The 24,116-nt window shown below is 39.3% G+C and overlaps 1 protein-coding gene and 1 long non-coding RNA gene across 13 annotated transcripts in view; one reads left to right on the top strand and one right to left on the bottom strand.

Moving 5' to 3' along the window:
• Positions 1-24,116, bottom strand: part of LOC138760870 (centromere protein J-like) — a 221,397-nt gene that overhangs the window by 81,848 nt on the left and 115,433 nt on the right. For all 11 annotated transcript variants that reach the window (XM_069932115.1, XM_069932117.1, XM_069932116.1 and 8 more), the window contains 3 exons: positions 16,355-16,517; positions 13,273-13,488; positions 4,619-4,747 (listed from right to left, as the gene is read on the bottom strand). In XM_069932115.1, coding sequence (XP_069788216.1) covers positions 4,619-4,747; positions 13,273-13,488; positions 16,355-16,517 — 508 coding nt within the window. The remainder of the gene's footprint in view (positions 1-4,618; positions 4,748-13,272; positions 13,489-16,354; positions 16,518-24,116) is intronic.
• Positions 1-24,116, top strand: part of LOC138760877 (uncharacterized) — a 102,158-nt gene that overhangs the window by 19,966 nt on the left and 58,076 nt on the right. The window lies entirely within an intron of this gene.

The raw sequence follows: 24,116 nt of genomic DNA, 5'->3' as shown, positions 1-24,116 counted from the left end.
TTATAAATAAAAACGCCAAATTCTTTGTTTAACATATCAAAAATTGCTGTGCTATTGTACAATTTAAAACAAATTCATAATTAAAATGATTATTAATTTTATTTAAGAGGAGCACTGAGAGATAGATTCTTGCACTAGTCTTAAGGTTTACAGCTTCACTTCATATTTTAATCTCCATTTATGGACAAACATAAATATGTTTGAGATTAAGTTGCCATATATTTTTATGATACAGGATATAAATAAATTTTAGATACAAGTCTGGGAATAATTCAAATCATTGTGGAATTTAAACATCTGAATGGGAATGTGTTATTGAGGGAAAAAAGCACTGTGGATTTGGGGCATAAAACAAACTCCTGGGAAGGATTCAGCATTAATAGAGTTATATAGTGTGGAAACAGGCTTTTTGGCTCAATTTGCCCATGACAACCAAAATGTTCCACCTTTAGTTGTCCCACCTGCCTGCGTCGGACCCATATCTCTTCAAACCCACCCCAGCAGGCTAGACAAAGGAGATGCAGTGGATGAGTGAATGTTGTACATTTGGGCTTTCAAAAGGCCTTTGACAAGGAGCAGCACATAAGGCAGCTTAACAAGATGAAAGCCCATAGAATTATGGGAAAAATACTAGCATGGATAGAGCAATGGCTAATTAGCAGGAAACAGAGAGTGGGAATAAAGGGATCCTATTCTGGTTGGCTGTTGATTACCAGTGGTGTTCTGCAGGATTTGGTGTTGGGTCCATTTCTTTTTACATTATATGTTAATGATTTGGATAGTAGAATTCATGGCTTTGTGGCTAAGTTTGGAGATGATACAAAGATAGCTGGATTGGCAGGTAGAGATGAAGAAATGGAGAGGATGTAGAGAGACTTAGATAGATTAGGAGAATGGGAAAAGATATGGCAAATGAGATAAAATGTTGGAATGTGCACGGTCTTGCACTTCAGTGGAAGGCAGACTATTAATTGGATGGTGAGATAATTCAAAATTCTGAGGTGCAGCAGCAAAAGGATGGTTAACATTTTGAGTATAGAGGGAAAAGAGCTGGTATAGCGAAGTGAGGGGAGGAATTAAATAGGCTATTAGTTTACACATTAAACCAAGAAGGTCAGATGGAAGAAGTATATGTAGCTGAGCATTTTGGGACAAGTGACCATAATATCATAGTTTCAAGTTAATTATGAAGGATAGGTCTGGTCTTCGAGTTGAGGTTCTGAATTGGAGAAAGGCCAATTTTAAGGAAATGAGGAAGGATCTTGGAAGAGTCAATTGGAATAAGTTATTTTCTGGCAAGGATGCATAGAGCAGGTGGAAGGCCTTCAAGGACAAATTTTTGATATTCCAGAGATTGCATGTTCCTACCAGGAACAAGGGCAAAGTTAACAGACATAGGGAACCTTGGTTTTCAAGGGATATTGGAGAGCTGGTTAAGAAAAGGAGGGGCTATATATGGGGAATAGGCAACAAAGAGCAAATAAGCTACTTGCAGAGTATAGAAAAGGTAAGAGAATGCTTAAGAAGGAAATTAGGAAGGTAAAAAGAAGAGATGAAGGTGCTTTGGCAGATAATGTAAAGTAAAATCCAAAGGGTTTCTAAAAGTATATTAAAAGTAAAAGATAAGTAAGGGACAAAATTGGACCTCTAGAAAATCGTCCTCACAGTCCATTATGCCTCCTATTTTTGTCATCAGCAAACTTGCTGATCCAATTCACCTAGGAGCCTCGCAAAATGGGGAGATCTTAAACAATTTTTTTGCATCAGTATTTATACAAGAAACTGACATCGTGAATAAGGATAGAAGGGAAACAAATAGAAGTGTCATGAAACATATGGAGTTTGAGGAGAAGGAGGTGCTCGCTGCCTTGCATTGAATAAAGGTAGATAAATCCCCTGGACCAGATATGATATTCCATTGCACCTTGAGGGAGACAAGTGCTGAAATTGCAGGGCACCTGGCAGATATATTCAAAATGTCCTTAGTCATGGGGGAGGTGCCGGAGGACTGGAGAATAGCTCATGTTGTCCCACTGTTTAAGGAGGGCTCCAAAAGTAAACCAGGCAATTATAGGCCAGTGAACCTAACGTCAGTGGTATGTAAATTATTTGAAGGATTTCTGAGAGATATGATATTTTGATATATGGACTATCATCAGCTGTTTAAGGATTTATGGATGGTGGTTGTGTTTAACAAATCTTGAAGAGTTTTTTGAGCAAGTTACCAAGAAGGTTGAAGAGGGAAAAGCTGTGCATGTTGTTTATATTGTCTTCAGAAAGGCCTTTGACAAGGTTCCTCATGAGAGGTTGGTTCAGAAGGTTAGAACATTAGGTATACATAGAGAGGTTGCAAACTGGATTCGAAATTGGCTTGATGAAAGAAAACAGAGAGTGGTGGTGGATGGTTGCTTCTCAGTTTGGACATCTGTGTCAAGTGCCTCAGGGATCTGTGTTGGGACCTTTATTATTTATTATCTATATAAATGTCCTAGGTGAATTGGATCAGCAAGTTTGCTGATGACAAAAATAGGAGGCATAATGGACTGTGAGGACGATTTTCAAAGCTTGCAGAGGAATCTGGACCAGCTGGAAAATTGGGCCAGTAAATGTCTTTTGGAATTTAATGCAGATAAGTGTGAGGTATTGCACTTTGGAAGAGCGAATTAGGATAGGATGTACACAGTAAGTGGTAGGTCATTGAGGAGTGTGGAGGAGCAAAGAGATCTGGGAATACATATACATTGTTCTCTGAAGAGGCATCGCATGTGGACAGGGTTGTAAAGAAAGCTTTTGGCATCTTAGCCTTTATAAATCAAAGTATTGAGTATAAAAGTTGGGATATTATGTTGAAGTTATTCAAGTCATTGGTGAGGCTAGGCTTAGAATATTGTGTGCAGTTCTGGTCACCCAGTGACAGGAAAGATATCAATAAGATTGAGCGAGTGCAGAGAAGATTTACTAAGATGTTTCCTGATCTTCAGGAGTTGAGTTCCCGAGAAAGATTAAACAGGTTAGGACTATACTCCTTAGAATGAAGAAGAATGAGGGGAAACTTGATAGAGATTTATCAGATTATGAGGGGTATAGACAGAGTAGATGTGAGTAGGATGTTTCCATTTAGATTGGGGAGATAAATATAAGAAGTATTTATTTCCCCAATTTAGGGAGAAAGGGGTAAAAGGGGAACATTAGGGGCAAGTTTTTCACTCAGAGAGTGGTAGGAGTGTGGAATGAGTTGCCATCTGATGTACTGAATGCACATTCAATCTTAAGTTTTAAAAATAAATATATGGATAGGAGTGGTCTAGAGGGTTATGGAATGAGAGGAGGTCAATGGGACTAGCTAGTTTTATTGGTCGGCACAGACTGGAAGAGTCAAATGGCCTGTTTTTCTGTGCTGTAATATTCTATGGTTCTATGAGGGGTGGAAAATGGGCTGATTGATTCAATTGGAAGCGTTGAGACAGAGGCTGGTAGGTGAGTTTCTAGGAACCAGATTAGGTAGCATAGATGTGCCAGTTGAAAACTGATGGAGAGAGGTAGGGGATAGAAAAAGTGAACCAAGAAAGAAACCCAGGTGAATTGCTATGTGGATAACATGTAAATGAACCAGTTTGGGGAGGGAAATGATGGGAGAGGGATAGAAAAGTTAAACTAAGTGAGAAAGAATGGAGGCAGAGGTGGTGGTTCAAAGATTTGTGGGTGTGGAAAAGGAACATGGCAAAGTGGATTACCTGAAATTGGAAAATTCAGTGTTCATACTATTGGACTATAGGCTATCCAAGTGGAATATGAAGTGGTGTTGTTCTAGTTTGTGTTTGGCCTCACCACGACTGTGAAGAAGGCTGAGAACAGGCAGGTATGTGTGGGAATGGGAAAGTGTTTAAATTACATTCAACTGGAAGCTCACGATGTCCATTGTGAAGAGGGTGCAGGGCTCTGCAAAACAGTTGCTTAGCCTATACTTGGTTTCATTGAAACCAGAAAAGAATGAAGACATGACGATTGGAGACAGGTCAACAATTTACAAGATAGGGTAAAAAGCCAAAAGGGAGAATCCAAGCATAAGGGGAGAGTTAGAGAAAGGCCATGGTCTTATGTGCTGTCTTGTGGTCTGTGCTGAGGACAGAGTGCTCAGCTTCAGAGAAGATGAGATCAGGATGTAATACTTTGTATATTTGGCATCAGGATGATTTAGTAGAGTTGGTAGAATAGCTGAAAGGATAGGGAGTACAATGGACCGCAAAGGTTGCAGCATGTGTATTTTTAAAAGCAGCCGAATTATTTTCAGGATTCGTGGTTCTGTCACACCCTTTCTACAAATGAGATAGTTTAAGCTGCCTGGGATCTTGAAGTCCCTTTGCACCTTTTCTCCCATCCAATTAATAGTCTGCCATGTTATTCCTTCTACTGAAGTACATTCCACCATTATATTTCATTTGCCACTTCTTTACCCATTCTCCTAATCTATTATATATTCTTTTATATAAGAGGCACTTTTATCCAAAATCAAGCTAGTAGACAAGTGATAATGTTCATTACAGCTAAAAGCTATCTGTTATTCAATGATACTGTATAAACTTAGTAATGTATTGCTTTGAATTCTCTATTATAATACCTTCAGTTCTGTATTCTCCAGGGTTTGACTTCTTTCAAGAGGCATTCTTCTTCCAGTTGGGGTTGAGCTTCTGCTTCTGTGGCTCCACTGGACTGTTTGTGATGTATCTGTACTAATAGCTTTGGACACCTGAATATTATTGAAGGCAATACATATGTTTTACTATGACACATCACCATATAGCAAGAAGCACCCATTTAATCAGTGGTGTTACAACAGAATTTGCTGCAATAATTAAGAAAATTACCTACTGTGGTTAAGGTCTGGAATCAGGCTTAATAGAGGAGGAAGAATCACTTAGTGTATTCAAAGGTATCTAGTTAAATTTCTGAAAGGAAATAATTTTCAGGGCTACAGGGAAAGGACGGGGTAAACAAACTATCCACATTGCTGTGATATAGAGTTGGGATAGAGTTAAAGGATCAGTGGCATCCTGCTGCACTGCATCCAATTCATGATTCCATGACATTACTGATGTCCACTTTATTTAAATGTTAAATATGCCTTAATTTATCAAAACTAATAAATCTGAATATTTGTGATTATTAGGAATACCACAAAAGAAATCTAATGGATGATCTAAGGGACCTCTTTAAAATTATGGTGGGATTTGATTAAAGGAAATAAGGGATTCTAAAGGGATGGTTATGGTGAACCAACTACTATTTTGGCCACTGGTTTACCATGTACACTTCAATTGATTTTGAGGTCAAAATGTTGGTTGCAATAAACTGGGCCCTGCATATTTTCACATCTGAAAACAGAGAATGAAGTTGAGATAGTCTCAGATCCATGCAAGACTCATGCAGGATCTTGAGGATAATATGAGGAGACTGGAGAGAGAGGAGCAGCTTAGATTTCCAGAAGGCATTCAATAAGGTGCCACATAAAAGATATCCATAAGGTAAGGATGTATGGAGTTAGGAGTAATATTAACATGGTTAGATATTTGGTTAATGAATGGAAGGCAGAGTGTCGGGGTAAATGGATATTTCTCCAGTTGGTTATCAGTGGTGATCAGAGTGCTGCAGGGGCCAGTGCTAAGACCTCAAATGTTCACTATATACATGAATAATTTGGAATCGGGACTAAGTGTAGCATATGTAAGTTTGTTCAAGTCATTAAACTGAGTGGAAAAGCAAATTGTGCAGAACATGTGGAGAGTCTGAGAGAAATATAGAAGGATTAAGGAAGGGGTAAGGTGACAAATGAAGTACAATGTTGGTAAAGGTGAGGTTATCCACTTTGGAAGGAAAAATAGAAGATCAGATTATTATTTAAATGGTTAAAGTTTGCAGTATGCCATTGTGCAGAGGGAATTGGGAGTGCTTGTACATGAATCACATAAGGTTGGGTTACAGGTGCAACAGGTATTCAAGAAGGCAAATGAAGTGTTAGCCTATATTGCTGGAGGAATTGAATTTAAGAGCAAGGAGGTTCTGCTGCAACTGTTCAGGGTACTGGTGAGGCCACACCTGGAGAACAGCATTCAGTTTTGGTCTTGAGATTGGATATACTGGGTTTGGAGACAGTAAAGAGATGATTCACCAGTTTCATTTTGTAAATGGAGGGGTTATCTTACGAGGAGAGATTGAGTCACTTGGGACTGTCTCGGTGGAATTCAGATGAATGAGAGGGAATAGTAGAAACATATAAAGGTATTAATAAATAGTCAGGAAAGTTGTTTCCACTTGTAAGTGAGACCAGAATTAGGGGACATAGCCCTAAGATTTGGGAACTTAGATTTAGGACAGAACTGCATTTTGCAGAGTAGTCAATAGAATTTTCTGCCCAAGGAAGCAGGAGAGGCTGCCTCATTAAATATGCTTAGCACACATTTAGATGGATTTTTGCATAACTGATGAATTAAGGGTTATAGGGATAAAGGCAGGTAAGTGGAGCTGAATCCACAGTCAGATCAATCATGATCATATTAAATAACGGAGCAGGCTTGATAGGCCAGATGGCCTATTTCTAATATTCTTACATGACCAGGCAGGGATCAGGGTTCTTTGGAAATCTTTATTTGGAGAATATGGATGGTGAAGAGGCAGAGGGAATGAGGTTGGGAGAATTAAAATTCTATTGCTGTGAAGATGGGGAAGAATGGTCAAAGATCAAGAATCAAAGGGGTAGAGGAGAATCAGAGGTCAAGTGGCTGGCTATGGGGACATAGATCATTGAGTGTCATGAGGTGCTTTTAATGTAGGCAATCATCTTGTTAAATAATTACAGGTAGTCCTCAACTTATTACCTACACGAGTTATGTCCACCCACTCACATGACCAAAATTTAGAAAATATACTGTACATAAACAGAGATTCTTCATTAAAGTTTCATTTATTGATTTTTAAAAAAATTGTTTAATACCTTGTAAAGATGTGCTAATCCAAGTTATGACCAATCTGAGTTATGACCAATCCTTGGTCCTGTCGTGTATGCACTTACACAACGAGGACTCGGAGATGTGGTGCTTTTCTCATATTTTAATACCATCAGACTAACATGGCTACTAACATACAGAGATATATATGTGGGGGGTGACATCATGACATGGGCGTCATGGTGTACAGCAGGGCGGACTTATACACAACACTCTTCCCGCACCCCCGTGCAATAAATGTTGAATGGGCCCCCTCTAACTACATCAGGCCCATGACTACTAGTGAGAATTAGAGAACATATACTGAGTAATTATAATACGGAAAGGAATTTAATAATAATTATGGAACACAGTCCTTAAAGCACTCAGGTGGTCTTCTTTCTCTCTTGGACTGCTTCAGTGTAGCATGCTGGACCAGTATTTGGGCTGTTCTAGGTGGGACCCATAGATAGTAGGGTTGACGGTGACTGCTGGCCTTCGCTGGTCTCCGTGTTTCTATGTGCTGAGCTGCTTGTTGCAGTTACTGGACTACCCATCTCCAGCCCCTTTCACTCAGCCAAAGGGGTTGGATTGCCATGGCAGAACACGGCAGGTCTGGTTCTACCTTCTCCAGGTTGTGAGGTAGTTTGAGGACTTTAGTGTCAGACAATGGTCGCAATTGGTCAATGTGTCATTTCCACAGTCTGTCCCCCACTAGAACAGAGTATGAGCAGGGTCTCAACTTTTGTAGGATCATCCCTACTACCCATGGATCTTTGTATAGTCTGTAATCTTGTGCCAGTACTCTCACCCATCTCCAGTGTTCTACGTAATGTGGATTTTTCTAAACGGAGGACCAGATCTGAGTGAACTATGGACAGTCTTGTCTGCAGGTTGCAGCCAAACATCAATTCTGCTGGGGTTTGTTTTATGGTAGAATAGGGTGTGTTTCTGTACCCCAATAGGAAATTAGCAATTTTGTAAGTCCAGGAGGCATTTAGAAGTTTCTTGGTTTTCATTGCTTTTTTGAATATTTGCACAAAGCGTTCTGCCTCCTCATTAGTATTTGGATGATAGGGTGCCAACAAAATATGTCTGATATTGTTGTTGCACATAAACTTCTTAAAAGGTTCTGATGTATACTGGGGTCCATTGTCCGTGACCAATTCATGAGGTAATCCGTATGTGGCAAACATGGCCCATAGACATTCAATTGTAGAATTGGCTTTGGTGTTTTTTATATGTGAACCTACTGGCCATTTGGAATGTGAGTTTACCACTATAAGGAAGATCTCTCTCACGAATGGCCCCGCAAAGTCTACGTGAATCTGATGCCAGGGTCTGGAAGGCCATTTCTATGGTTTAGCCTCGGCCTGTGGCATTTTTGGCTGCATTAACTGACATATTTTGCATTCTCTCACTGTTGTTTCAATGTCTGTCTGTTGATGGCCATCAAACATGTATCTGGGCCAGCACTTTCATTCGTACCATTCCTGGATAGTTGTGGTGCAGCTCTAATAATATGGTGCTTTGCCATTTGGCCAGGATAATTGTACAGGTACCCCAAAGTAAACATCTTTCTTCAACTGATAGTTCATGGCGGCGTGTGAAGTAAGCTTTCAGGTCTTCTGGTATGACCTCAGATTCTCTCCATCCATTAAGGGTGAAATATAAGAATTTGCTTAATGTTGCCTCTGTTCGACTTCCTTTGCCGATCATCTGGGTTGTAATGGGCAGTTGTTCCATTTGTTCTTGGTTGATCGCTGCTGCTTCTGCTGTCCATTTAATAATTTATTCCTTTTATTCTGTTTCGGGTAGTGGTAAATGTGATAAGGCAGCCACATGGCTGTTGAGTGTTCCTGGTTTATGTTTTACCTTGTCATTGTATGTGGCTAGTAGCATGACCCATCTTTGAATTCTGGCTGTAGCTAATATTGGTATCCCTTTGTGGGGGCCAAGAATTAAACTTAGAGGTTTGTTGTCAGTGATTAGGATGAAAGTTTTTCCATAGAGTTATCGGTGGAATCTTTTTACAAAAAAAATTATTGCTACTCCTCCTTTTTCAGTTGTGCGTAATTGTGTTCACTTGTAGTTAATGTCCCCGAAGCATGGACCACTGGTTGCTCACCCTTCTCCATGATTTGGGACAATACTGCTCCCAGGCTACTGGTGAAGCATCAACGGCTAGAGTCACTTCCTTGTTTGAGTCACAGTGGATTAGAATCTCATTTGTTGACATTAATATTTCTTTTGGTCAATCAACTGTGTATTTAGTTCCCATATTTCAATACCATTTTTGATCTTTCTTGAGTAAGCGGTTTAGGGGGCTGCATAGTGTAGACATGTTAGGAATATGTTTCCAGTAGTGATTTATGAACCCTAAAAAGGACTGTAATTCTGACTTGTTGGTTAGATATCGGGTTTTGTGATTGGCTTCTGTGGCTGATTTTTTGGCAGGAACTCATGGAGTTCGTTAGGTAGTCACCTTTTACCTTTATCCTTTTGCTTTCTTCCCCTGGTTGGTGCATGGAGCACATGTAGGGTTTGTTTCGCTCCTCATCACCACTTACGCAACAGGACTCGGAGACGTGGTGCTTTAATACCATCAGACTAACATGACTACTAACATACTTGTTGATTGTAAATCCTGTGTCACTGAGGGCACTGAGGGCAGTATTGAACTGATTTCCAGCCAGTCTAGGGGAATGTGTTGTAGCCAGTTTCTTCTGAAAAGCACTGGTCCCTGGGTATCTACGATGTAGAGAGAGAGTGTTTTTTGTTGTTGTTGCTTGTAATGTACCCTGACAGTACATTTTCCAAACACTTTGATTTTGTCCCCTGTAATAGATCTCAGTATTACTTCAGTTGTTTTCACTTGAAGGTGTGGTGGCAAGCGTTGTTTTAAATGTAATGGCATTAGAGACACTGCAGCCCCTGTGTCGAGCTCCAATTTCAGAGGTTTATTGTTTATTTTGAGATGAATATAGATTGCTGTGCTTTTGGTGTTTATCTCTTGGATGTGTAAGACTGCAGCTGTTGTTTTGTCATCTTCAGAGCTGTTGCTATGCTTGTTGTTAAGGCTGGTCTCTCTCTCCATTAGTGATTTGACTTCGGCTGGGTGTTTATCACAACTTTGAGTTCTTCTGCTTTTTCTTTCTTTGGTTTGGCTTCGCGGACGAAGATTTATGGAGGGGTAATGTCCACGTCAGCTGCAGGCTCGTTCGTGGCTGACAAGTCCGATGTGGGACAGGCAAGCACAGTTGCAGCGGTTGCAAGGGAAAATTGGTTGGTTGGGGTTGGGTGTTGGGTTTTTCCTCCTTTGTCTTTTGACAGTGAGGTGGGCTCTGTGGTCTTCTTCAAAGGAGGTTGCTGCCCGCCGAACTGTGAGGCGCCAAGATGCATGTTTTGAGGCGATATCAGCCCACTGGCAGTGGTCAATGTGGCAGGCACCAAGAGCTTTCTTTAGGCAGTCCTTGTACCTCTTCTTTGGTGCACCTCTGTCTCGGTGGCCAGTGGAGAGCTCACCATATAACACGATCTTGGGAAGGCGATGGTCCTCCATTCTGATGTGACCTACCCAGCGCAGTTTGATCTTCAGCAGCGTGGATTCGATGCTGTTGGCCTCTGCCATCTCGAGTACTTCGATGTTGGAGATGAAGTCGCTCCAATGAATGTTGAGGATGGAGCGAAGACAACGCTGGTGGAAGCGTTCTAGGAGCCGTAGGTGATGCTGGTAAAGGACCCATAATTCGGAGCCGAACAGGAGTGTGGGTATGACAATGACTCTGTATATGCTAATCTTTTACTTTTACTGTTTGTTTTATTGGACATCTTGCTTTGATATGCCCCTTTTTGTTGCAATGGTGAGTTTGGAATTTTTGAAGAAACAGTTTTCTGGGAGATGGTTGTACTTCCCACAACGGAAGCACTGTTGGCAGGAAAGCTTCCCAACCAGAAGGTTTTGTTGGCCCACATCCAAATTTTTGTCTGCCATTTCTGAGCTGTAGGCAGTTCTATAAATGATTTGAGAGTTATTTCGTTGACCCTTTCCTGTAATTTCTGCTTTGCCTGGTGATCTGCCAATCCTATCACCAATCTGTCTCGAAGTGCTTGGGTCAGAAACTGCTCCAAGTGACAGTGCTTGGACAGTTTACACAATGCTGCCAAGTATTCATTTACTGCCTCCCCTCGCATTTGTCTCTTTTAATAGAATTGTTGCCTTTCTGCCATAACCAGTGGTATGGGATGGTTCCCCAGTGCTGTGGATAACTCAGTGTATGTCTTCATCCATGGGTCCTCCGGCGACAGCAAAGTTTTAAGGAGATCTAATGTTTTGCTGCCCATTATACTAAGGAACAGGGCATGTTTCTGGTTTGCCAGGGCTTCAATAATATTATGGGCTATGCAGTAGTGGTTAAACCGTTCTATGTAATTACCCCAACTTTCATCTGCTTCGTTAAATTCTCTGAACTTTCCCTCTTTCATCTTGCATTTCGCTTTGATTTTTTGGCAGGAACTCGTGGAGCTCATTAGGTAGTCACCTTTTACCTTTATCTTTTTGCTTCCTTCCCCTGGTTGGTGCATGGAGCATGTGTAGGGTTTGTTTTTTGACTCATCACCACTGTCATGTATGCACTTACACAATAGGACTCAGAGACGTGGTGCTTTTCTCATTCTTAAATCCATCAGACTAACATGACTACTAACATACAGAGATATATATATGGAGGGGAGTGACATCATGACAAGGACATCATGATGTGCAACAGGGCAGGGTTATACATAACAGGCCCCAATACAATCATAAGTTGAGGACTACCTGTATTTGTCTGCATTCCAAATTGGTGTTGTGGAAATCCATCAGTGTTGCCCCAGAAGTGCCCAATGAGGTGTATATTGGAAATGTCCAACAGGCACTCTTGGGACAACACACAACATAAATTCCTCTGTAATTTCATGCAGGAATAACAGCATCATATGCAGATCTGTCACAGGAATCACATTATCATTTCAATGATGATTCAAAGCAGCAAATAAATGAATTAGAAGTTGTGCCAGCTTCACCACTTCTTTTATCTTATCTATCACTTGTCTAGCCTCTCTACAATGTAAGATTATCTTGCTTTCAAAATGAGGTCTTCAAGTTAAACTTTGTCCCTGTTTTTCTTTTCACAGATGCTGTCTTACCAGTTGAGTGTATCCAGCATTTTCTGTTCATTTTTCAAAACATGATTAGACTGGTAGAATTTTCAAAGATATGTAAATAAGCCATTCATTCATCCAAACATTTATATTTAATTATATTAAATTTTTAAAAAATCATGCAAGTGAACTTCCAGGCCAAATATTTTCATATCAGCAATCCAAAAGATAGCAATAGATGTAAGAAATATTCATTAATAAAAGATATGGTGAACAGCCAGCTGCTCCTTTTTCCCAGGACAACTATAGCAAATGCCAGAGGACACCTGTTTAGGGTGTGGAGGAAAGTTTCGGGAAGATGTCAGAAGCTGGTACAGTAGGGACATTCAAATAGCTCTTAGGTAGACGCATAGATGTAAGAAAAATAGAGGGTTATGGGGGGGGGGGGAGGCAGCTGAGGTAGGGTAAAATTAGATTGTTGTGGAGTGCATTTACATAGTTTGGCACAACATTATGGATGAAGGGCCTGTACTGTGCAGTAATGTTCTGTGCCCTAATTCTATCTGGAAGTTCAGTGAAAAAAACTTCCTTACACTGAGAATGGTTAGAATATGAAGTTTGTTCCCACATGGTTAAGTATACTGAAAAAGGAAGGTTATGGGAAGCTGGTGCAAGAAGGAGAAAAGGGTCAAAGGATATGGAAATATTACAAGGTGAAATATGATGAAAAATGGCTTAGATGAGAACAAACACTGACATAATTGGATTAGGCTAAAGTGTCACCTTTTGAGTTCTCATTTTATTTGAATACAATGTAATCAGATTAATAGTTCTTCCTAGTATCCTGGTCAATATTTATCCTCAATCAACACCAAAAACAGGTTATCCAGTTATTAATTTATATATATTTTTTGGAGCCTTGGCATCTGCCATTATACCAATCAGAAGCCCTGCATTGACAGAAATATGCTGAAGCTGAAATATTATATTATATTATATTATATGCATCAATTATTATATGCATCAAATATTATATGCATCAATTCTATTTTTCTTCTCTTTTATTGAAATAAATTGATATAGTGTACTCTTTAAAATTATAGTTCTTTCTGAACTCTTAAACATGGTCTGGACATAGCAAAATTCATACTGGTGTTTCAAACTTGCTGTTGATAAGGCCGGCTGTCTTATTTCTTTTTACAGACTCCTGCTGATGGCATTCCACTGCCTTCAACTCATCACGTAGTTCAAAATTTTCTTTGGTCAGTGTGTTAATATGGTTCCAAAGGTAGTTGTGTCCAAGGGACCACCTTGATTCATTGTTTTTAAAGTCTTCCTGGAGCTGATCAAGCTGCTTCTTCAAGAGCTAATGAAATAAGAGAGAAAGGGAATAGACTGTGAACAATAAAAGCTAAGGGCATTGTGACAGAATATATAGATATGTTTTGGGGAGATAACTTGTGAAAGGTTTGTTAGAGTAGGTTCCATACAAATACTTTAAAACAGATCTTATTTGAAATACTGGAGCTCTGCTAATGCTGGACATATTGGCTCCACAACTTTAGCAAGAGCTTTGGAGAGTGCTCAAGAGACTTCACTAATGGATTGTTGTTTACAAAAGGCAACAGATGAAAGATCTTGTTGGAGTCGCAGATTGTCCAGAAGAGAACTTGCTGTTCTAAGAGGCACATGTGGAGAGTCAAACAGGCTTACTTTCTAAGACAGAGAGAGAGAGAGAGAGAGAGACTTCTTCTACAGTGTTACAACCAGCAGAAGCAGCTGGGACTGGAACAGGACAAGTTGGCAAGCTTTTGGAAAGCCCCATTTGGAAGATGGCCTGGTCAAAGCCCTTGTGGTTCATGCAAGAGGAGAGGACTGGCTGTCTAATGTTTCACTTGGAATATGAGAAACAAAAAGGAACTCTGTGGTGAGCTGAAAGAAAGAGGTTATCATCTGGAGAATCCTGAAGGGGGCAAGTTTTGTCAGCAAGACGCTGGAGTGGCTGATTAAAAAGGAATCAGTTGTGGATGTCCTGGAGCAACAAATCTCTCTCCAAAAATTGACAAGAACCTTCCTGAGTGGTAACCATTTACTTTTCAAGCACCAAAGCCTGGAGAACTTTATAAATGTTAAATTCTGTGCACACTATAAGAATTGCCTGCAACTAGTGAACTTGGAGGAATGAGAAGTGAGATTGGACTGTGAACCAAAGAACTTTTCTGAACTTACACACACATTACACACAGGTGTGCTTAGAATTAGAAGGGGGTTAAGTTAGGTTAGTTTAATTAAGTTAAAGTGTGATTCTGTTTTCATGTTTAAAGATAATTAAAAGCAATTTTTGTTTAAGTAACCATTTGTCTTGGTGAATATCTTTTTCTGCTGGGTTTATGGGCCCTCTGGGCTCGTAACAACATTTAAAGCAACAAAGCAGTATGGATAATCTAAAGTTTGTAGTGTGATATAATATGTTGTGTTTTATATTGTATATAGATATGATTTTGGGAGATAAAGTGAGGCAGGTTTTTTTAGTATTGGTCACATACAAACACTTCAAAACAGTTCTCATTTAAAATACTGGAGCTCTGCTCAAGCTAGACAGGCTGGCTCTGGGTGCCTTTGCAAAAACTTTGAAGAGTGCCCAAGGGACTTCATCAATGGATTGTTGTTTTGAAAAGCAACAGATGAATGATCTCGGAGGATTAGGTTCAGAGCCATAGTCTGTCTGAGTGGAGGTTGCTGTTCTAAGGGGGTCATGGGGTTTTTCAAGCAGAGAGAGAGAGAGAGAGAGAGAGAGAGAGAGAGAGAGAGAGAGAGAGAGAGATAGAGAGAATTCAGTTCTACAGTTCCACAGTCAGCAGTAGCAGCTGGGACTGGAACAGGACAAGCTGGCAAGCTGGTGGAAAAAAAAACAATTTGAAGATGGGTTGTGAGTGCTTAGTTCAGCCTGGTCAAACCCTTTGTGGTCCATACAAGAGGAGAGGACTGGCTGCCTAATGTTTCACTTCAAATAAGAGAAACCAAAAGGAACTCTGTGTTGACCTGAAAGAAAGAGGTTATCATCTGGAAAATCCTGATGGGGCAAGTTTGTCACTCAGATTCAAACACCTTGAGATAATGATGCAGGTCTATAAAACTGAATAGACCACACTTAGAGCATTATGTACAGTTCTGTTCATTCTTTAGAGAGTGTGCTGAGGAAATTTACCAGGATGTTGGTCGGATTAGAGAACAAATCTTATGAAGAAAAGCTGAGTGAGCTAGGACTTTTCTCATTGGTGCAACAGAAAATGAGAAGTGACTTAATAGAAGTATATAACAATATGAGAGGCATAGATAAAGAGGACAGCAATATCTTTTCCCCTGGATGATAATAGCCAATACCAGAGGACATCCATTTAAGGTGAGTAGAGGAAAGTTCAAAGGGGATATCAGGGATGGGTGTCTGGAATGCATTGCTGGGGGTGGTGGTGGAGGATGGTACAATAAAGATATTTAGAAGACTCGGGTATGCAAAGTAATATAACAAAAATGGGGAGTTATGGGCTGTAAGGGAGGGAAGGGTTGATTGATGTGGACTAGGTTTACCCCCTCCATAAATCTTCGTCCGCGAAGCCAAGCCAAAGAAGAAGAAGAAGGTTTATATAGATCAATGCAAGTTCATGGATCAAAGGGCCCATATTGTGCTATAATGTTCTATGTTTTATATGTTCAAATGAAATATAACAAAGGCACAGACATACAACAGCATCAATAATTTTGCACCTACTGAAGTGCTGTACATTTGCAGATGACTGCATCGGACTTTGGTTCCTTGTTCACAGACTTTGTATGCAGCAGATGGAGAGGCTGAAAGATCACATCACCTGCAGGAAGAATGCCCTTGGATAGCAGGTGTCAAGGACACCATCCAGACTACACTGGCAGGAGATTGCCAAGGAGACGACTTCTTAGGGCAACTCTGCTTTCAGTGCTGAACAACATCACAACATATTGATCAAAATGAATCCTCACAAATTAATTATTTTACATTACATGCACATCCCTTGTCCTCACCTCTATTCACATGCAAATATTTTTCCAGCAACATACACGTGTTTTCATTTATCCAGATGATTGTCCCTCCTCCTTCCCTTTCTGTCACTGCTCATTTATATTTGCTTTCTTGTGTGCTTCTTCATCTCTCCCTCTCAATCCCATTCCATTCCTATCAATCATCCATGCAAACCTACCTCTATTTCTTCACGGTCTCTTCTATCGAAAGCAGCTTTGGCTCGTGAGCTTTTCTCAGATAGCTTTCTTTCATCCTTTAACTTCTTCAATTCCTCCTTCTTATATGCCTCTAATAGAATTACCTTTTCGGTCTTCTCATGTTCAAACTGATCCATTCGTTTTCTATAAGATCAATTCATGTATTTCAGTTATATTACTGCCACAAGAGGAATTGTTGAGTGGCACGGTTGGCGTAGCAGTTAGTGCCAATGAATGGGACCGGGCTTGGAATACTACGCTCTCCATAAGGAGTTTATATGTTCTCCCTGTGTCTCTGTAGGTTTTCCCTGGGTGGGGCTCCAGTTTCCTCCACTCTTCAAAAAATGTACCGGCTTGTAGGTTAATTTGTGTAATTGGGTGGCAAGGGCTCGTGGATCGAAAGGGCCTGTTACTGTGCTGAATGTATATGTTTGTTTTTAAATTAAAAATTAAAAATAATTAGCCCAGGGCCATTCTCTCCTCATGAATGAAATGAAACCACAAAGGACTTAGACAATTTATTTTGGACAGCATCTCTTGAAATCTATGGATAGCTAATTTTTCTGTACAGTAAATCCTTGGATTCTTGGATTTACCGCATTTCATTAAATCAAAATCTTCAATTAGATGTAAAAAACTTGTAGCTGGTACAACATTGGGGAAAGAAATCACAGGTATTGTCATCATGTTACACTATAGAACTCTCATAAATGTATCAAACTTTGTTAACAAAGTTAGCACTGCCTTTCAAAGGTAAAGGTTCTATTATCATCACATAAGACACCATTCAGAATGTAACATACATGTAATTCTTTAACTTTTTCTACTCTAGGGAAGACAGCACCCTCACAGAAATGAGGCCCCAGCAAGGAACAAACTCACAACCCCTGATTTACGAGACCAGTGCTCTAACCACTGAGCTATCAGATCCTCTATGCTATGCAAACTGCTAATTATTTCAAGCCCCTGTTTGTACACTAAAGTGTTTTTTAAAAATCAGTCAGAACTGTGACCCCACTGTACAGGTGACTGAAGCATGATGAGAATTCAGATCTTGGTGTTCCCTTCCCAGTATCAGAATCCCAGCATCTGCATTAAAGTTGCCTCTCTTAGCCTGAGATTACAATTGTTTCTACAATTAGTGGGTTTTCAGCAGTGTAAACATCACAGGGGATGAAAGGGTTGAGAATGTTGGTCAGGGGCAAGACAATGGAGGAATATGAAGCAGAAAGAGAATTTTAAAATGTAATTATTGTTAACCCAAGGGCTAAGGATGATGGTCTTAAAGGCATGGTTTGAGATGGGGAGCAGAATTTTGGGTAAAGTCAAGTTTAAGGAAGTAAAGAGTGGAGAAAATTAGCAAGAAGTATTATAGGATCAGGCTTAGAGGAATGGATGAAATTTTTCACCCCACAAGATCCTAGGCCGTAGTGGAATTTGGTGAGGTTACCAAGATGGAAAAAGGTGGTCGTGATGAAAGTGGTTGGAAGCTAAGTTCATGATTAAAGTTGACTCTGAGATCACTTTGCAGTAGACATTTTCTTGGGGCAAAATACAATTCAGTTAATAGGTGATAGTACAGATTCTATCACCAATGTGTATATGTACAGATTGTAGTGTAGGATGACTGTGATTGGCTGAGAGTGTAGCCACACCTACTGGCAGGTTTTAAAGGATTGCTCCTAGCCAGACCAGGTCATTCTGGACTGGTCAACCTACTTGTGATATGCTCCAGTCTTTTAGTTAATAAAAGCCTTCATTTGGATCAACAAGTCACGCTCTACATAATATTAGTCTATTTTAGCCTCAGAAAGTTGCCAGGCTGAGGGATGGAGTTGGAAGCTGGGGAAAAAACTTTGTGAGAGAGGATCTAAACTATGGGTTTAACCTCATAGCATTTGATTGGTGAATTCATGCAGTACTGCAAAAGTTAAGAACATGGTGCAAAAGTTAAGAGAATGGCACAGTTAATGAAGTTAGCATAGCAGTTTGAATTCAGCCCGGTCTGCAAGGTGTTTGTACATTCTGTGTGGGTTTTCTCTGGGAGCTCCAGTTTCCTCTCACCTTTCAAATACATATGGGCTTTGTAGGTTAATTGGTGTATTTGGGTGACATGGGATCGTAGGCAGGAAGGGCCTGCTACCGTGCTGTCTGTCTAAAACAAAACTGGTGGTGAGTGAGATATAGCTGTCATCAGCGTCGAGAGAGACTGGTCAAGCACATGATGCAACATTATCAGACACTGCAGAAGTATTTTATCAAATAATCTGATCATTATACACATAATACCTCACTTTCAAAATTTAGGTTAGATTTACTGTGCACAGCAGTAACAGATGGCTTGGAGAGCACAATTTGCCACCATTGATCAAAACTATTCCTCACTTCCAACATTTGTGTTAATATGGTTATTCAAATATATACTTTCTATATGAATATGTTATAATTGATGTTATATGATTTAAAAATTATAAATAAAATATTTTAAAGAAAAATTTATAAAAGGTAAGGGTCCACATGTGAATTGGGTCCTAAAAGAAAACTGAAGTTTGCTTCTGCATTATAGGTAGATTAGAAACACAGAAAATAGTAGGAGGAAGAGGTCACCATTCCACCTAATCTTGGCTGATCATTCCTCTTTAGTCTGTTCCCATTTTCTTCTCATAGCATTAAGAAATATATCTATCACATCTTGAATATATCTAATAAGTTGTCCTCCTCTGCCTTCTGTGCTTGAGAATTTCACAGGTTCACAACTCTCAGGGGTGGGCAACCTTTTTTAAAACTCACATTGCACCTTAAGTATTTCCTATCCCATAAATGCCAAGCGATTGTATGTGAGTGGAAAGAAAAAGGTTTGAAAACTACTGTTTTAATTAGACCTAATTGACTCGTTATGTGCACGGTTTCATAACTCCAAAGGAAATGGGCCAATGACGATTTTTCTCAAGCAAAATATTTCAGTAACATTTGGCTCTAGAGCAGTAATTCTCAACCTTTCTTTCTTATTCACATACCACCTTAAGCAAACCCTTACCAATCACAGAGCACTTATAGCATTGAGAATATTTAAGGTGAAATGTGAGGTTTTTTTAAAATAAAAGATTGCCCAACCCTGTCTCAGTGAAGAAATTTCTTCTCACCACCATTCAAAATGGCATATCCCATTTCCTGAGGCAATGGCCCTGGTTCTGGGCTTGATTGCAAAATCCTTTCTATATCCAGATTGTTTAATCCTGTTAGAAATGTAGATTTTCTGAAATCCTCTATCTTCTGTACTTCAGAGAATATAGACTTAACTGATCCTATTTGTCCTCATGTGTCAGTCCTGTCATCCCAGGAATTAATACAACCTCTCTCTGGTAAGGTCATCCTTCCTTAGTGAGACAAAAAAACAGCCCACAAAACACCAAAACAGCACACCCAGTGCTGGATTAACACTACTGCAGGCCCAGGGCTCGGAGACCTTGAAAGACCCAAATTTAATAGCATCTGATCATGAGAAACAAAACCTAATTTTCTTCTTTATCTACTCAATGAAGGTAGAACGTTGCTGAAATTTTAGAATTGATTAAAAAAAGATTGTTTATAAATTTATAACCTTTAATAGGTTTACAAAAGTATGGAATTAATGAAACTGTTCACACAGATAATTCTTAGCAATGTTTCAACATTACACTATATACAAAGTCAGAACAGTTTTTTTTGAGCTTTTTTGGATGCAAACATATCAATTATGTCATTAAAATCAGTAAGTTGCAGTTTATAATTTTCTATGCAGAGAATGCTCAGATCAAACAACCAATCTTGGGACATTGTTGACCATAGATCATTCTTAATCCTTTTTAGTCTAGAAAATGATCGTTCGCCAGTACAGTTAGTAACCATTAAACACAGGAACAATCTGAAAATTGTTTCCACTTTTGTAAAAACTATTCAAATTTTCTCCTAGAATATTAGTTGATATACATCTTGGTGGCTGAAATTTTCTTTTTCAGAGTGAGCTTGTTTGACATACAGGTGGAAGTGCAAGACTTCATCAACTAGACTAAGGTCAACATCCTTTGGATACTCCTGCATCAACATCTCAATGCCATTGTGAATCTGTCCCTTGGTTGCTTGTAGGTTCACCAAAAAGGAAAAATTGCCAGCTACACTCCTATACATTGCTGCTCTTCTGTCTAGGTTGCCTTCAAGAGCATCCATGACAGGGATAAGTGAATTTATCCTAAACCTGTCTCTTGGAGAAAGTTTATTTAAGGACAGGTGCTGTCCCATCATTGTTTTGGTTTTTTCATACTCTCTACTTTTGACAGTTTTGAACTCTACATCCAGCAGAGTAATTTTTGCTTGCTGTTGAATTTCATCAAAATTATCCCTAGTGTTTGATACGAACTGCAATAGTGAGCTGTAAATGTTTGTACTTGCTCAATGAAATTTGTGAACTTTGGAGGGCTTGCTAACTTTATGAAATTAGTCTAGCAAATGTGTCCAAAGGTGAAGCATGAGAATGAATTAAAATTCTTCCATTTTTGGCAGAAGATTTTCAGCCTTTCGTCTAATATCTCCTTTTTCAGTTTCATCACAGTAAATATGACTGAGGGCTTCAACAATGTTAACTTAACTTTCACTAATAGTTGCAGTAACTTTGGTGTGAGTCTCCCACCTTGTGGGAGATCTTTAGGAGCTTTTGTCTCTGGGCAATACATTTTTTAGCACTGCCCATCTTTTTGTAGAAGCTGAGAAAAAACAATAGATCTCATTTATTGCGCCAAAAAAATTCACTTAATCCAGAAATGAGTCAACTGCGGTTTGTCCAACTAGATTTAAGGAATGTCCAGCACATGGAAAAAACTTTGAAAACCTGCTCCTTTCCAGAATTTTTTTGAACGCCATTATACTTTCTAGCCATATTGACTGCATTGTCATATGATTTTCCGCTACATTTACTGAAACCAATTTCAAGTTCACTGAAGTAATTCAGTATCAGCTCAGCCATACTTTTACCAGTGTGATCTTTCAGTTCCAAAAACCTCAGAAAGTGTTCAACTGGTAATGCATCACTAGGAGAAACATATCTAACAATGAAGAGGGTGCACAAAATCAGTGAACTGGTGCAGACTCGAAAGGCCAACATGGCCTGTTTCCGCTCCGTTAATGGTTATATGGTTAATGACAGTAAGCTGATCAACATGGGAAACATCAAGAATGGAATCATCTGATAAATTAAAATAAACTGCCTGTTTGATGTCGCTCAGTATTGCTTCTTGAATTTTATTAGCCATTGTGACGGATTATGTTATATTTTATATTGCATATATAGATATGTTTTTGGAAGATAGATTGTGGGGTTTTTAGTTAAGTCACACACAGATACAAACACCACAACACAGATCTCATTTAAAATGCCAGAGCTCTGCTCAAGTCAGGCAGTCCAGGCTCCGAGTGCCTTTGCAAAAACTTTGAAGAATATCTATAGAGACTTCACAAGTAGGTGTTAATTGGAATGCTGTGGAATAATCGATTATTGTTTTGGAAAGCCACAGATGAACAGACTTAAAGATTGGGTCTAGTGCCGCAGTCTGTCTGATTGCAGTTTCCTGTTCTAAGAGGATCATGTAGTTTTGTCTGAGAGAACGAGAAAATTCCATTCTACAGTTCAGCAGCAGCAGCTGGAACTGGAACATGACAAGCTGGCAAGCGTGTTTGAAACCCCATTTTGAAGATGGGTTGTGAGTTCAGCCTGTTCAAAGCCCTTGTAGTCCATACAAGAGGAGATGGCTGGCTGTATAATGTTTCACTTGAGTTAAGGGAAACAGAAAAGGAACTCTATGGTGACTTGAAAGAAAGAGGTTATCATCTGGAAAACCCTGTTAGGGAACGTTTCTTCAGCAAGACACTAAAGTGGCTGATCAGAAGGAATCAGTTTGTGTCCAACAAGCAACAAATCTCTCTCTGAAAACCGACAAGAACCTTCCTGAGCAGTAATCATTTACCTTTCAAGCACCAAAGCCTGGTGAAGATTCATAAATGTTAAATTCTGTGCACAGTATAAGAATTGCCTGATACCAGTGAATTTGGAGAAGTAAGAAGTGAGATTGGACTGTGAGTTTCTGAACTTATACACACATTACATACATGTACACTTATAATTAGAAGGGGGTTAAGTTAATAGTAATAAGCTAGAGTTTGATCCTGTTTTCATGTTTAAAGATAATTAAAAGCAACTTTAGTTTAAGTAACCATTTATCTTGGTGAATTTCTATTGCTGCTGGGTTTTGGGGTCCTCTCGGCCCATCATACCATCAACTGAATAATCTCCTCATTCAGTTTTGGATAAGTACAATGCCTTTACTTCCTTACTGATTTATATATGTGAGCACAAAGGAAGGGATAGAATTTGGCAAATAATTCCAGCAATCCAAGAAAGTTATCATTATTTGATGAACCAAATGTTTCATCATCTCCCCTAAATGCCAAGCCACATTCTGCCTAAAGGGAAATCACTGCAATAACTCGCTGAAGTATGTGCCTCCAGTAATCCTGCTCTGCTTTGATTTGCTCTTTGAGTTTTGATGTGTTTGACCACACTTTCTTGTTAAGTTAGCATAGAGTTCGTATGATTTTTAGAGTTTTCATGGGTTTGAATAAAATAAACGTGATGCCAATTATTGAATCCAGTGAAACTAAAGCTGTAGTTGAGGTAGTTTGGTTAGAGAAAAGTTGGACACAAAAAAGTAGACTTTTCCTTTTGTGGGAGAATACAGTAGCTATTCTTGAGGGCAGGTTTCTCCATTTACTTTGATGAAATGGAATAATTTCTTTGAGCAGGAACAGGCTTGCTTTTTGTATGTTCGCTTAAAAATGATAAAATGTCCGTCCTAATGCTGACATTCTGATGGACCTTTCTCAATCCAGAATGATAGTTCCTCATTATTCAATGTGGTCCATAAGTCTACATCATTATTGTCTCTGAAATCACTAGTAGCATGAATAGTTGGTATTTTTGTGTCTGCAATGCTAGGGTTTTCGCTGAGTTCATTTGCTTTGTTTTCCAAGTCTTTAAGACAGTAATGACCTTGAATTATCTAATGGCATGCTCCTTCAGCACCTGTGTCAATTTTTTGGCTGTAGGTTCTGTCTCTTCATTGTGACTTTCTCCAGATGTTTTGGTACTTGTAGTGATAGTTACTGACAACAGTTTTCCTTGAACTTCATGGGACGCTGTGTACTTCAGTCTGTTCAGGCTGCTCAGTGCAGTCTACTTGATTTTCTTCTATTTGTAAGCTCGAATGTTCTGTATCTGAGGGATTATGTAGAGCTGTTTCTGCCTTCTGTACAAAGCCATATGACACGATTGGCAGTATTTCCTTCTGTTCTTTTTGTTGCTTTCGTTCACTAACACCACTTTCATATTGGTTACTCATTATTATTTACCCAAAAGTCAAAATTAAATATTATTGTGATTCACAATGATATAAAAGAATCCTCACTTGTTCTCAAAATGCATGCTATAATGATAGACATTAATCTCAGAGCTCTCACCATCATGCGTGATTGCAGGAATCCTGTAAAGAATTCAGAATTCCCGCAAGTTGAGAATCAGCCATGCGGGAAAATCCCACGTGAAAACTTGTGTAACTGTTATACATATGTGTTTAATGTTACTAAGCAACTGGGCTTAGATAGTAAAATCAAGGGTGAATGCATATGGCACTCCTATCAACGTTTTCCTGAATTTTG

This window comes from Narcine bancroftii, chromosome 4 (assembly GCF_036971445.1).
Source record: "Narcine bancroftii isolate sNarBan1 chromosome 4, sNarBan1.hap1, whole genome shotgun sequence".
Taxonomy (NCBI): domain Eukaryota; kingdom Metazoa; phylum Chordata; class Chondrichthyes; order Torpediniformes; family Narcinidae; genus Narcine; species Narcine bancroftii.
This window is presented reverse-complemented; position numbering and strand designations above follow the sequence as displayed.